Source organism: Lactuca serriola, chromosome 6, assembly GCF_051521515.1.
Source record: "Lactuca serriola cultivar US96UC23 chromosome 6, Lser_US96UC23_V15, whole genome shotgun sequence".
In the NCBI taxonomy this organism is placed as follows: domain Eukaryota; kingdom Viridiplantae; phylum Streptophyta; class Magnoliopsida; order Asterales; family Asteraceae; genus Lactuca; species Lactuca serriola.
The window spans coordinates 53730955-53746342 of record NC_136413.1 but is presented as its reverse complement, the minus strand read 5'-3'; the positions used below and the strand labels follow the sequence as shown (position 1 = coordinate 53746342).

The following is a 15388-nucleotide window of genomic DNA, read 5'->3' as shown; positions in this document are numbered from 1 at the left end:
TGTTTGTATTGAGCTTTACTCTTTCATTTGGATTTTTAACGGAAGTTGTTGTCATTGAATATTCATAAGTCATGTTTTCAAGTCATGGTTACAATTGTTGTCATTGATAATGTTTACATAATGATAGAATTTCCTAGCCAAATTTGTTAGTTGTGACAGTGAAACTGACAATAAAAATTTTCGATAATGTCATTTTTCCTAATTAAGTAATTATGTTGGTCTTTTAATCTTTTGCTCTTGGAGTATGTTGTTGGAGCAGAAACAAATTGATTTTTAAAAATGTCGATTATATCATCTTACTCTTGAATTGTTAGTTAAAACATCCTAGTGTACAAAATTAACATTCTACTTTCTTAGAAATGTTAGTTATAACATCCTACTTAAGATGATAATCAATGTTTTAATCAATTTTCAGCATCATACATTTCTACCATTTTTTTTAACATCCTACTTTTTTAGCGTCATACATGTATAAAAAAAACAATTTGTCAAAATTTGCTTTTTTTCTTTGAACCTGGCGGGCCACCAAGAGGGGCACCACTCACCACCAAAGGGAACGAAGAATCGAACCCACGCCAATCCAGGGAAAATCCCCCAAATGTGTTTAGCCAAGAGTAGAACTTTTGACCTCACCCACTGAGGCCTATAACCCAGGATGCATCACAACCAGCTAGGCTGGTGATCACTTGCATTTGTCAAATTTTGCTAACTTGTTTAAAAACTACTACCAATTGACTTCCTTGAACGGAATGTTTAATTTATGTTTCATTAGTTTTCAAAAGCCATAATTTTGTTGTTATAAAATTAATAAGCATAAAATATAAAATATTTTATGGATGATATTCATATATTTTATCGAAAGTTAAGAATTTTTATCCTTTCAAATTGTTTTTAGCTTTTTACTATGCCTATTTTCATTCAACAGCTGGAATGTTGTTATAAAATTAATAAACATATAAGTATTTTACCAAAGTGGAAGAAAAAAAAAAATAACTCGTCATGTGGCAGAAAAAGATTATAAAATTGGTCCTTGCTAGAAAAAATATTATAAAATTGGTTCTTGTTGCTAGAAAAAATATTACATAGTTGGATCCTTTGGTAGAAATATATTACAATAATGGTCCCTTTGGTAGGAAAAATATTACATATTTGGTTACCAATAATGAGATTTTTTTTTTCTTTTTGCTATTTTTTGTTAGAAAAAAGAACGTTGGTATTTATAATTACTCGCAATTTTAATCAATTCCATCCATTACAACCTTAATTCCTCAATATTAGAACAAATTCGAAAAACTCTATTCTTAGAAAATTACCCAAAAGAATTATCAACTCATGATAAAAAAAAATGTAAAACCATATACTACCTCTTAAACCTTTATATTCATTTTATAGTCATTAACTCATAAAATAATCAAATGATTCAGTCAATTTATTCGGTTTAACAAAGAAACAACATTTATATCAAAAACCTTTTATCCACGTAGATATTTATACCAATAGATTTTATTAGTTCAATATTTAATACCAAAAAAAGAAACATATTTCATCTATTTTAATGAACTTTAGTTACTCATTTTACAATTTCAAATTCCTTTTTTTTCACCAATTTTGACCTCATTGGTCCTTACGCTAAATTATAGACCAAAATGGAAATTTTGAAATATACACAAGGATAAAAAATATACGCCAAATTTGTCCTCAACTCCTCATGCTCTTCTTCAACCTCCAATCCTTATATTTCGTATTTTCGTTTTATTCTTCCCCACGTTCCCTCAATCTATGTCAATATGAAAAATTATATAACAGTGATTATGTCACTAAAATTCAATGTTACACTGTTTACTTTACCATTTTCATTGCCTCCTAAAATCAAGAATGAATGATAACTCGGCCAATCAAAACAATCAACATCAACAATAGCAACCCAAGTTAAATTCTTGAAGCATCTTTAACCCAATAGCAACTTTTGAATTTCGTTAGTATTCTCGTGTTTCTATGCTATGAACTTTTGTCGGATTTCCATTTTTTCCTTTGATTATAATTGCTCTGCATTTTTGTCGGATTTTCATATTTTCCATAAGTTTAAATTGCTTTGAATTTGAAGTTCACTACTAATATTTGAATTTCAAACTTTGATTAGTTTTTATGCTTTGGTTTGAGACTAGAAAGAAGGGAGTCAAGACCAATGTGCTACAACACCCATGGCAAAAACCATAAACGGGTGTTCAAATTTCTGAACTTTACATTCAAATTATCAAATTTTATATACAAGATAACAAGATAGAGCAAAATTTTGCAATTAGAAATCCCTCAGATTCGATAGAAAAAACTTGGTTTGTGCTTCAGCGATTCAACCCTCTCACTTTGCAAAAACAATTAATGTTCACTTTATCTAACTTTCTGCACATAAAAATATACAAAAAAACATAATGTGATATTAGACAAAAAGATAACGCCATAACAAAACGCATCAAATTATCACACCAAAATTAACCAATACCTGACTATATAAAACTTGGTGATGATGAATAAACCACACAACGATCATTTTGTCCGAAGTCAATGTCTAGTTTTTTCACAACTCCATGTTTCAGATCATAACTACACACACCACAATTCCGAATAGCAGTTTTTATGCACATCATATATCTCTTACTTATCAAGCTAGACATAGGCGTTATAAGAAAATCATCGTATTCTCCAAAAAAGCAATTCGGAACAGTTAACTCCAACTTCTCCCACTTCATCTTCTCAAAATCTTTTAAAATCCACATGTCAGTTTGTTCAAAGGAAACTTGATGAATAAGAGTGAGAAAACCACCCATTTCAAAAACAGTGTATCTGAAACTAAATTCAGGTATAGGAAGACTCATTCGGATCATCTTCTCTTTCACCATATCCATGGAAACCAGGTACCCTCCATCACCATGAACATCCCAGTGAATGTATCTCGCTTGAACTGAAACTGGGTAACCCCAAGAACCCCACCCTTCATCCATGTAAGAAGGAATTTCAATCTTTTTCCACTTTGAGGAGAAACGAGAGAGAATGTTTCTTTTCAAGATAAGAATATGGCATTGCATTGGTGGACCTATAAACATGTGAAGCACTTTGTATACTCCTTTAAATCCATCAAAGGAAAGGGAAACTCCACATTCGTAAGTGTAGCGTCCTCTACAATATGTGCATGAAGGAAGATATGATCCTTCCTTTGTGATTAGGTTAAAAACGTATTCTTTTCTTTCTTGATTTGTTATCAGAAGAAACTCGTTACACCATGACATTACCCATCCTTTCTTAGGTAAATCCAGGTTTTTCTCTTTTAGTTCTAGCTCTTGTTGTTCTTCTCTTATGTCTACATGTCGCACTGTGGGTTTACCGAATTCTTGGAAGATAAAGGAAGTGTGGTCTAGTAAGAGCCCATTGGTGATTACATTGAAAAATCGTCTGCAAATGTGCTTAGCTTTATAACGAAGGAAATCATCAGGAAGTCTTTTGAGGATTTCTATAAGGATATCGTCTGAAAGAAAATCAAAGCAGTCAACTTTCTGTTTCTTTCTTGTCATTTGTTCATCATCTTCAGACTGTTTCCTATACGCGTTTGTTGCCAACTCTATCGCCTTCTGATGCAAAATAGTATATATTACAAGCTGTTCATCTTCTTACAACATGGATTCTGAAACGCAAGGTTAACTGATGTAAACTAGGAGTTATATCGATCATATCTAGAATCTATAATCGATCCATGGGATTAAATTCAATAAAAGAATGGGTGTGTACACATTAACGCTATCGAATTCTCATAAAGACTCGATGCATATACTGCAAGATTAAATACAAAACGAAATTGCATAATTTATGATTCGATCAACAGACATTTGTGTCGAATTGCAAGGTAAGAAGGGCAATTTCACATCGTGAACTCTCAAGATGAAATAAATAAACGAAAGATGTACATAAGAAGCGATATTGACGAAGGTGATGAGAAAAAAACCTGTAGGACCTCGTTTCCATAAGAGAAGAAATCGATCATCATCGTCGTTAGGTTTCCAGTTAGTATTCGGAAGAAAATGAGGATGTTCTAGGGTTCAATCGAGCAGAGCTGGGGTTTATCAAAATCTCATTACACTTTAGAAACAAAATTTGTAATTCGACGACTATCGCAACTAACATGCGTCAAGGGCGGGTGGACTTAAAAACCTGAATATGATGTCGTGGAATGTTACATTTTATAAGAGGAATTTTTTTATTATGTTGTAGCTTTCCTTTGTCTATATAATTTTAAAGTTGGGGATTTTGTCTATTTGCAGATTTGGTCATTATCATAAATGAAAAAATTATTCATTAAATAAGATATTAACGTTTATTGTAAACCAAACCTGAATGATGTAAACCAAACTTGAATGATGTAAACGGAAACAAGAAAAACATAATCGAACGATATGGACCAAATCGAAGCCACGATACAACAATCAAAATAGTTAGTCGAAACCTCCTAATGTTACTAGACCTAAACCATACATCGGTGCAAAACTTGAATTTTCATAGCAAATATATGGTGCAAATAGAGATAACGAAATGGTGTTTGTTGATTCTTGTGTCTAACTTTTCTATGTACTATACGATAGTATTTAGGAAAATTAACTAAACTAACCATATATTTATTGCAACAACCCAATTTCCAACAAAATCTTTTCTTTTCATCAGTGTCCATACTAAATTTCCAAACACAAACAACCCTTCAACCAGCAATCACCACCCACACAACCCTCGGTAGGAATTGTTTTTAGAGCTGTAAAAGTGCAATATCAATTCTAAACTATCAATAAGTTTTTCTGTTTTCTCTAGTAAGACTAGTTTCTTGCTAGAGTTTTGCTTTTAATTCAAGTTAGTTGTTTCTAAAAAAAAGTGCAGTATCAATTGGAGATGGGCCATGTTTTCATTTTTGAGAAACCATGGGAGATTTCAAAAAAATATCCAAATAGGTTCACATTCCAACGTCATCGGAAACACAATCGAAGAGGCCACAAAATTCGAGTCGTGTTGACATTTCCGATACACGAACTTACTTCAACCTTAACATTGAGACAAATGAAATTTTGGATGAACTTGCAGAGGTCTCCCCTCAGCAACCGGTGGGAAGGAACAAGGCAAAGCAAGCGGCTAAAATTTTTAGAGGATAGTGAAAGGAAATCGAAGCTTGTGACATATATAGAAGAGAAATTCAAGAAGCATATAGTAGCAGGGCGTAGGCGCGTAGCAAATATAGGGCAAGAGTGGGCCTTGGCCCATCCACACAAAATTAAGGTTATATATATATATATATATATATATATATATATATATATATATATATATATATATATATATATATATATATATATATATATATATATTTGTTATATAAAAAAAATTAAGATTATGATATGGTATATTCCATTCAAAACTTGAAATTAGTAGAAGAGAATACATTATTTCTATGTCTATCCATTTTAGATTATTTTAATGATGTAAGACGGCATAATGCGCAACTTAAAATAAACAATTTAGTTAAGAATGTATATATAGTTATATTTTGTTATCGCTTGAAGAATTTTGTCACTCGTTCATATTTTATATATTATTTGTCATACCCTAATACAAAATCTTGGCTACGCCGCTGCGTAGTAGTGCAACAAGAGAGAAATGCATTGAGACGTGAGCACTTAGAAATTCTTCGATGACGAGAAGGGGGTTGAGAAGGAACAAAGAGAGTGAGAAGAGGCAACCCAACAGCAACAAGAACTCTTCAATGATCTGATAATTCTAAGGATGAGAACTACAGGTTTGGCGCCCAAAGATCTTGAGGTTTTGCTAGCGTCTAAGGCAAAGATTCGAGAAAATGTTATGGGCAAAATTTAAATTGGTTATCGTTGTATGTTTTTTATTTATCGTAATGTTTTTTTTAATGTCTTGTAATGTCTTTATTTTCAATTAAAATGTATTGTTTTTGTGTAAATGTTATGTTCAACAAAATTATATTTTTAAAAATTATTTAGTTTATTTATTAAAAAACGAAAAAAAAATGACATGAAAATTAAAATGGTGTGTTGTGTGGTAGGGATAAGCATTTGGACCTCCCGATTGGACGAAATCGAGACCAAACCCAGTTTATTAGATTAGGACCGGTTCTCAGTTCTTTGTATTCATGAAAAAGGTCCGAATACAAAACAGGTTGGTCTAGGTACAAACCATTTACTCTCATCCCTACTCCTCCTGATCACTATGCACATCCCAAATCAGATTCAAGCACATCAAAAATTAAAAGTTACAAAAAAAAACCACACAACAAAAATCTATCAATAAGTCTTACATAAGCTGCGACATTTGTGGGTGAGACCGTGAGACAATCGACATGTGTGCAAGTTATAGTATTATAGATGAAGTTAGATTTGATTCAAAGTTCAAACAAATGATATAAACAATCATAAATTATTTTTTTATCTAAAACAAACAATTAAACAAAACATTATATTTTTAATCTAAAACGAACAATCAATCCAAAAAAACATAATCGTTCTAAGCCTCGTAACAGATAAACTAACTTCGGTAGCGCTTCAACGACTTGTACCACTACCATATGCACCTAAAGTTATACCGGCCCGGGTACAAAAACCAGAAAAACCCAGACACAGTAAGTCTCAACAACCAGTCCACGGTCTACCCATTTCTGTCAAACCAGTTCGAGGTCCAAACATTCAACCCGTGACTATGCAGTGACCATTTCTTTGTAAAAATGAAATGATGTGGAGAATGACATGATATGTGATGTGATAACAAAAAACGGTATGTAGAGAATGACCCATACCCACTTGCCTAGTAAAGTTTCTTTTTAAAAAAAAAGAAAAGGAAAAACTATATGAGATTGCTCGTTAATAAGCTCAAGAGACTTTCTTTTATGTGTTTTCACATTTTCCATGAGATACTTTCAACTAAAACCTAGTTATCTCAAGAAGATGAAAGTGTATAAGTTGATTATCACTTATCATCACAAGTATTTTAGTTATTGTGAAAGTAATGGGTGAGAGTAACATTTTCTTTAACAATTATTAATCATATAGTCCAACAGAAATTTATTGATATTATCAATCATTTAACAAACAACGAGGGCAACGACACTCAAATCCAAACCCATTGGACAAAATATTTTGTCGAGCATCACGATCCATACTTGCATCAATGTAACATATCCGCAACTCTTCACCTGCCACATCATCAAACAACTTCTTAATAACATAACAGACATCAGACAATCTTATACTGTGTTTGACATGTATTGGACCTGCTTCAATGTCTCTCAAAGCTTTCAATCGTGCATCCACATTTTCCACCCAAACTATGTGCGAATTAGGATCTATATCATAGAAAATCAAGAAACTACATCAAATACTAATTTTCATTTTATAATAATTTTGTGTATATCAAGGTCTTACCACAGTCATGATTATAAAAAGATGGAAGAATATAAACAGCATTGCCAACAGCAGCTTCTGATTCTACTGATAAAGCTGCTGATGCAAGTAGATCTTCATAAGAACAGCCTCCAGCTAACTCAATACGAAAAGCATTGATACGAATTCTTGCAAGTACTCCAGAATACCATTCGATAGTTAAAACTGTTGATAATATATAGTCAATTAGTCAAAGTTAATTCAAAACGTATAGTTTAAGATAATAAGTTAACTGAAAATCAGCATTTAGAAAAAGATTGTGAAGTTACATTTTAGTTGTTTGCTTGTGATGCCTGAAGCTTCTAGTGCACTTTTCAATAAACCAAGCTCCTCTTCCATCTGGGAAATGTTTAAAAGAATGTGTGAGAAAATATGGTTAATTAGTTGACATTTTATAAAAATAACAAGGCTTTATGTGTTATATTTACCTGTGAGATCATTTGAGGAGACAAAAGGGCAGGTTGAAGTATGTCTAGAGAATTTGCAGAGGTTATTCCGGATAATATCATGCAGGCTAATCGTTTAGCAAGAAATGGGTATTTCAAAGCCCGGGTTCTTTAAGAGAAAATAATCAAAGAGAAATTATCATCTGATAAATGCAGATATGAAATACAGGCTAAAACTATTGGAAAATAAAAGAGCGAGAATATGGATGATCCTTACTGACAATGAGCAACAAATGCTGACCAATCAGCTTCCTTTTCAACTTCATAGAATCCCTAATGAAATCAGCATGAGTGAATGAGAGTTTCTAGGATTGCAATAAGCATTGGTGAATTTGAAAATTAACAACTACTTTGACATCGAAAGTGAATGTGCAGTTATTTTGGGGATAACATGGTAACAAAATGATCGATTAAGGTTTTGTATGTTACGATCATGTACCATTTTCTTAACCTCAGTCAAGTTCTTTCTCTCAGAGACAAAATCTCAAACAGGTTGTGGGCATGTATACATATATACCTTTGCTTGTTCCCTACATTCTTCACTGCAAAACAACACTTTCTGCGCCTCAAAATCGGAACCTTTTGGAGTGTTTTTGAGACAAAAGTAACATACTCTGTCAATTGAGGAGAGAGATGGGTGAGAGATCATGGGTCTGGCTGTATGGATGAGTTCGCCGGATTCTATATTCCGCGTAGCAAAAACACCACGGCCAGCTGATTCAGTGAGTAGAACCTGGATTGGTGGCGGCGATGGTTGACTGCACTTCGAGCCATGGCGGTGGTCGGTGGCGCTGGTGGTGGAGAAGAAGTAGGAGGTCAAAAGTTGCTTGCTTTTTGGAGGACATCGCTGTGCAAAGCGTCTGGAACGAAGTAACGATAACATTTTGTTTGGGACAGGAAAATAACCAGAACCGAACTGAGATCAGATCGTTCGGTAGAGCTCCAACCCAATGTGTCTGAAGTCTGAACTGTGAAACCAAAAATAGTCATACGACATACTCGAATGGATGATTGAAACAGAACAAGTATGGATTTTGTTTGGAATCAATTCGTTTCAAATCAAACCGTATGCATACAGGATAGAGAGATCTGGATTGACTATCGACAAAGGCCCAAAAAATTTGTACAAGCCGAAATTAATCCACATTAATGTAGTTTTCTTTTCGTTTTTATTAAGGTAACTGTTTTTTAGTTTTATTAATGTAATTTTTTTTTTATTTAATTTGTTGAAAATAGTTTTAATTATATAAAATGTTTGTATTAGAAAAATATAAAATAAAAAAAAATATTTATGACATGGAGTGGTGACCAATTAAAAGGGATAGTGAGTAGTTAATTAAAAGTGATAGGAAATAGTATTGCGATGGGATGATATAACCCTTTTGAATTTGAAGTGATGATGTGATTACACTTTCAGCCTCCATGTTTTACAATCTACCCACATTCCAATTTCTCTTACTAAATCAGGTTCTAAAAATTATATAATTAGCCTTCAATTTTTATAAATTTCCATTTGTCTCTTTTTCATTAATATAATGTTTTTTAGTCCCTCGAAGTTACTTTGCTTATATATAAATAAAATTTTTATTTAGGGCCCATTTTACTCTTGGCACATAGCCATCAAAATCAACCAGGAATAGGGATGCTCGAGATGAGCTCGGGTCTCTATGAGGAGAAGAGAAAAAAAGGCTGAGGATGGATATGTTGATTCAAGGTAAACGGTATGGATGTCGTGCAATTTGCTTGTCTATTCATCGAAACTTTTTTGAAGTTGTTTTGATATAAAAAATTTTAAACTTTATTTATACAATCACTTCATAAGAAGATATTCCACTACAAATCATTTGTATTTCACTGGAGCTTAGAAATATTCAAATATATCGAACGCGTCCTTCATTTTCATATATCCAAACTCATTTCCAAGATTAAAGGCTTAGCAACAAACCATTTCAGAACGGCTTTTGCGTAGAGTAGTCGTTGTATGACATACTAGGTGTGAGACCCGTATATTATACGGGTTGATTTAAAAAAAAAATAAACATTAAATTAAAGTGTAAACATAAAATATTTTTTAATGTACAACTTTAAAATAAGAAAGGAAAAATGTATTTATTGCAATTTAATATCATATATATGATATTTAATACTTTGCATATATAAGTATATGACTTTAATTTTAAAAATTGAAAAAAATCAAAAATTGACAAGTGGATAATATTTATTTCAAAAATACCACAAAATGACAAGTGTCAAAACTTATGAGAGATTAACACGTGGCAAAAAAAAAACATTCATTTATTAAGGAGGATAAGAACAAAATTCACAACAAAAACCAACATACAAATATTTTCGGACTCCTTCGTCATATGATTTTTTTTTTCAAACTCGTTGTTTTCATTAGAGGATTTTAGAAATCAATAACCTTCACAGTAAACCAAAGTTATATGGGAGGGAGCACAAAAGTTGATCCCAAATTAATCCATGTTCTTTTTTTTTTCAAAATCAATGTTTGTTTCTATAAAATTTACCTAAGTTATTTTTTTGTATAAAATGTAGGGTTTTTTTTTTGAATATCCTATGTAGTAATCTAAACTAGTATATATCACATGACTATAAAGTCGTAACCTTTAATTTGTATTTATTTATCTTTAGATTTAACTTGTTAGGTACACAAGAACCCAACAAAATGGAATTTGTATTTATTTATCTTTAATTTGTATTTATTTATCATTTGTTTGACTTTTTTATAAGTTAACAAAGTTGTATATATGCTCTCACAACATGAGGAGTTGATGATAATCTTCCTCACGCTTAATCATGAACACAAATATGGATGGTTAGAGCATTAGGTATGGGGTTAGAGCATTAGGTATGGGTCACGTTATAACACCAAGTTCATATGTCATCTCATCTATAACATCACCATAACACCAAGGGGGAAATGGTGTTCCCCATGTTATAATATGTTAAGAAGTAGAGAGAGAGAGAAAAAAAAAATGATTTGATTGGTTGATAAAGGCAACAACCAATTAAACTTCCCGTTGCATCTTATGCTCGTCACAACAAGATATGTCATAACATCCTCTTAACAAAAAGGAGGGGTGGTGTTCATCTTATTATGACTAGGTTATGAGGTGCCACATCAGCAAAAATAGCACTTCTCGTTACTCATACCGTATGCTCTTAAAGATATAACTTATGATGTTGTTTGGTGGTGTATGTGACGATTTTTTATGATTATTCATTTTTAGTTGTCGACAGTATGATATGGGTCATCATCATTTTTGTTTAGATTATAGACATTGATATATATTTCTTACGAATTTATTTTTTTGAAGTGTTCAATTTATTTATATATTTAGTGAGATTATTATAAAAATATTGGTCTTTTAATTTGTTTATGTTGATGTGATGAATATATTATTTTTGATTTTTTAATATCTATTTATTACGATGTAAAATATATTTTTTTTCTAAGTGTATAATGTTGTAAAAAATTGTAACATATGTATTTTATGTCTATGGTATATTTTGTTATTGTTAGTTCATTTCATTCTTATCCTTGTCTATTCCTATATATCAAATTATCAAACAATATGGATAAATGATCCATTTCATTCCAATAAAGTAATCAATCATGAAAATAAAATGGAAACAATCAATTTCATTACTACAAATTCAATTACGTTGTCATTGTATTTCACCATGACAATAGAATGGAAATGAAGTTGTTGAGACTATATTTAAATATTTTTTGTATTAAGGTCGAAGAACACCTTAAGGTGTTGAGACTTTAGCTATTATCCTTTTTCATTACATGGACTAAAAGTTTGGTGTTTGCCTTTGCACTTGCACCCTTTATATAACAAAAGTACAAAACTCCCTTATCTCTAACAAAATTACAACTCTTCTCCTAATGCTTTTTTTTTTCTAAGTTACCTCCACAATGTCCCTTTCATTTAAAGTATAATTTTCGTAGTTGGGTTTTCTAAAATTCTTTCATTAAAATAAAATATTTGAGGATAAGATCGATCACAATTTTTTTTCAAATGGCTAAATAAATAAATAAAATAGCAAATACTTTCATCTATTTTGTGTACTATAACATCCTTACTTCCGGTTCTTTTTATTACAACATTCTACTTTCAATTATTATCTTAATAAGGCATTGCACTTTGAAAAACTTATCCAATTATCGAATAATACCTTCAATTTTTTTCTTATCAGAACATTATGTAAGTCTCAAAAAATCTAATCAATTATAACAACGAAATTTGTTTTGTATTTTCATGACATAGCTACATATTTACCCCTTCAACTTGTTTAAACTGTTCACATTCAGTCACTATATTTTTTTTCTCACTTCAAGATACATGGTATGCTTGTCTATCCACATAACATCAAACCAATCACATTTGATTCCCTAATTCACTTTGAATCAAATTTTCTTGCTTTTTTCTACAAGAGTTTGGAAATTATGTTGGTGACAGATTAGCAAAACTTAAAAGAAACAATAGAATGTCATAGCATGTAAAATCCAAACCAAGTGTGTCCATAAAGGTTAACCAAGCAAAAACAAAAAAAAAAAGTTCTTGGTTGAAATTAACAAAATCATAAAATGCTATCGACTATGGAGTTAACATCTTGTACCTGTGAGAATTTGCTGAACTGATTCATTGTTGAAATCCTGGCAACAAATACAAATAGAAATCATATCAAATTCAAGTGTAATTACAAGGCAAAAACAACTTGACACATGTTCGAAATGTCAAGAAAGGTAATCAGAAAAACATTAAGGATAGTATACAAGAAATTAGACAAATTTACACAAATAGTCCTTATGGTTGGCAGAAAATACCACTACAAGTCCGATTGAAATTAAATTAACATGGTTGGTCTTTTCATGTTTAAAAGGCAGACGATGGGTGGCAGAAAAGGGCCCATTGTCTGCATTTTAAACCTGAAAATGACCAATAATGTTAAAAACTTCTCAAAAGGACTTGCAGTGGTATTTTCTAGTAACCACAAGGACCATTTGTGTAATTTTGTCAAAAAACTATATACTTTTAGTTTATGAATTACCCGACTATATAAAACTTGGCGATGATGAATGAGGCACACGACGATCGTTAGATCCAATTTGAATGTCAAGCTCTTTCACATGAAAATCTTTCAGATCATAACTACAAACAGCTCCATCCCAATTAGAAAGCCTTATGCATGTCAAATATCTCATACTCATCATCCCAGAGACAGAATCTGGAAAATATTTAAAATATTCTCCAAAGTACCAATAATCCGGGATACTTATACGCAGCTTCTCCCACTTCATCATCTCAAAATCTTTAAGAATCCACATGTCAGTTTGAAAATCGTTAAACATCCACTTGTCACTTTTTTTAGAGGAAAGTTGATGAATAAGAGTGAGAAAACCACCCATCTCAAACACAGTGTAGTTGACATTACTAGATTCAGGTATAGGAAGACTCATTCGGACCATTTTCTCTTTCACCATATCCATTGAAACCAGATACCACCTTTCACCATGAAAATCCCAGATCCTCCAATGGAAATACCTCGCTTGAACTGAAACAGGGTCACCCCAATAAGGACGCCTTTGGTACATATAAGTAGGAATCCATTCATCCATGTAAGAAGGAACCTCAATCTTTTTCCAATTTGATGAAATTCGGGAGAGAATGTTTCTTCTCAAGACAAGTATATGGCATTGAAGAGGTGGGCCCATGAACACATGAAGGACCTTGTATACCTTGAATCCATCAAAGGAAAGAGCCATTCCACAGTTAGTGTCGTCTCCTTCTCCACAAGATGTACAGTGTGGAAGAAATGATCCTTCGTTTGTGATTACATTGAAAACATACTCGTGTTTTTCCAAATCTGTTACTAGAAGATACTCGTTACACCATGTTATTATGTGGCCTCCTATAGGAATTTCAAGATTTTGCACTTTTACTTGTAGCCCTTGTTGTTCTTCTGTTATGTCCACGTGGCGTACTGTGGAATCGTAAGATGTTTGGAGGATGAAAGAAGCATGGTCTAGCAAGATCCTGTTAGTGACTATATTGAACCAACGTTTGCAGACATGCTTAGCTTTATAACGAAGGAAAGCTTCAGGAAGCTTTTTAAGGATTTGTAAAAGGATGTCGTCTGAAAGGAAGGCAAACCAGTTCTCTTTCTTTTCCTTTCTTGTCATCTCTTTGCTCGTTTCTATCTCCATCTCCATTGCCTTCTGTTTCAAACAGGAAGCAACATAAGGAAGAAACATTTTTATGTATGTATGCATAGGGAACTGTATGAGCTTTGTGTCTATACTTCAGTTGTTTGCAAATGAATACTCAATAACTTACTTGGAGCAATTAAATACTATATGTTTTTGCTTTGGATCAACGTAATAAAGAATGCAGAGTTTAGGTGTAAACAAGATTATAACCTAAATGTTCATATAAAATGGATTGAAAAACAATAGTTACACCTTTAATTGGTTGAAAAGAGACAGAGTATGAATGAGGCAAAAATATTCATCTTCTTACAACATAGATTCTAAAACGAGTTCAACTGTTGTAAACAGCACTTATATAACATCTAGAATCTGTAATTACTTAACTACAAGAACTGTAATCCATCGATCGGGTTGTCATTAAGGATCGGCGCACATGTAATGCTAGATACGAAACGAAATCGAAGAATGTAAAATTACGATTCGATAAACAAGCATTTCCGCATAAATGCAAGCACGTACGGAGGACACATTTCACATATAGAACGACAGAAAATAATGAAACATGAAGGTGAAGTGAAAACCTGTAGGGCGCTGGTTGTCGATGATAATCGGAATTAGGTTTTCCGGTGAGTAATCCGCAGAAAATGACGGTTTCTTAAGCTCAATCGATCCAAATCGGACTCTCATATGCCTCCCAGTAAACCTGGAGAGGTCGGTCTTTTCTTTTTCCCAAAATTTCGGAAGAAACGGATTTGGATTTATAATAAGTATAAAAAGAATTTCAAAATAAAAAAAAAAAATTTGTTTATTAGCTTGTAACTTATTTGTTTATCTTTTTTAATAAATAAATTAATAAATAAATGTTTTCTTGTGTCACTTGTCACATTTTCATTTAATTTGTTAAATGTCATTTTATGGTTATTTTAAAATTATTTTTTTTGCACATGTCATTTTATGAGTTTTTTCTATTTTATTAAATTTCATACATTGTTTTAATATAATAATTGCAATAAATATAATAATAAATAGATTATTTTTTAAATTTCATTAATGAACTAAACTTTTAATTTCAAAATTCTTAAAATTAAAGTTTATTAATTTCTTGTATTTATTTAAATTATTTTTTAGATTTACAAAATAAAAAAACATATGTATTATAATAATTCAGTATTTTTCTTATTTTCTTATAAATTCAAATTTATCAAATATTT

General features: G+C 31.8%; 3 protein-coding genes across 3 annotated transcripts; all 3 read right to left on the bottom strand.

Annotated features, from left to right (window-relative positions):
• Window positions 1-2188: 2188 nt before the first annotated feature.
• LOC145058304 (uncharacterized) lies at window positions 2189-4220 on the bottom strand. The gene is made up of 3 exons (XM_079006227.1): window positions 3995-4220; window positions 2501-3676; window positions 2189-2400 (listed from the first exon to the last, which is right to left on the bottom strand). Exon 2 carries the CDS (start codon window positions 3564-3566, stop codon window positions 2505-2507), a length of 1062 nt encoding a protein of 353 aa, XP_078862353.1. The 5' UTR covers window positions 3567-3676; window positions 3995-4220; the 3' UTR covers window positions 2189-2400; window positions 2501-2504.
• Window positions 4221-7061: 2841 nt separating this feature from the next.
• Window positions 7062-9053, bottom strand: SDG38 (SET domain protein 38). The gene is made up of 7 exons (XM_079007200.1): window positions 8454-9053; window positions 8154-8209; window positions 7919-8045; window positions 7760-7829; window positions 7473-7655; window positions 7322-7393; window positions 7062-7243 (listed from the first exon to the last, which is right to left on the bottom strand). Exons 1-7 carry the CDS (start codon window positions 8817-8819, stop codon window positions 7125-7127), a joined length of 993 nt encoding a protein of 330 aa, XP_078863326.1. The 5' UTR covers window positions 8820-9053; the 3' UTR covers window positions 7062-7124.
• Window positions 9054-12421: 3368 nt separating this feature from the next.
• Window positions 12422-14891, bottom strand: LOC145058210 (uncharacterized). Its single transcript, XM_079006124.1, has 3 exons — window positions 14759-14891; window positions 13019-14186; window positions 12422-12623 (listed from the first exon to the last, which is right to left on the bottom strand). Exon 2 carries the CDS (start codon window positions 14178-14180, stop codon window positions 13023-13025), a length of 1158 nt encoding a protein of 385 aa, XP_078862250.1. The 5' UTR covers window positions 14181-14186; window positions 14759-14891; the 3' UTR covers window positions 12422-12623; window positions 13019-13022.
• Window positions 14892-15388: the final 497 nt, after the last annotated feature.

Coding starts and splice junctions, on each gene's coding strand:
- LOC145058304 (XM_079006227.1), bottom strand. CDS start 3,566: ATGACAAGAAAGAAACAGAAAGTTGACTGCTTTGATTTTCTTTCAGAC.
- SDG38 (XM_079007200.1), bottom strand. CDS start 8,819: ATGTTATCGTTACTTCGTTCCAGACGCTTTGCACAGCGATGTCCTCCA. Junction 8,210..8,453: donor AATGTAGGGAACAAGCAAAG/GTATATATGTAT, acceptor TGATTTCATTAG/GGATTCTATGAAGTTGAAAA. Junction 7,244..7,321: donor TTTGAGAGACATTGAAGCAG/GTCCAATACATG, acceptor ATGATGTGGCAG/GTGAAGAGTTGCGGATATGT.
- LOC145058210 (XM_079006124.1), bottom strand. CDS start 14,180: ATGGAGATGGAGATAGAAACGAGCAAAGAGATGACAAGAAAGGAAAAG.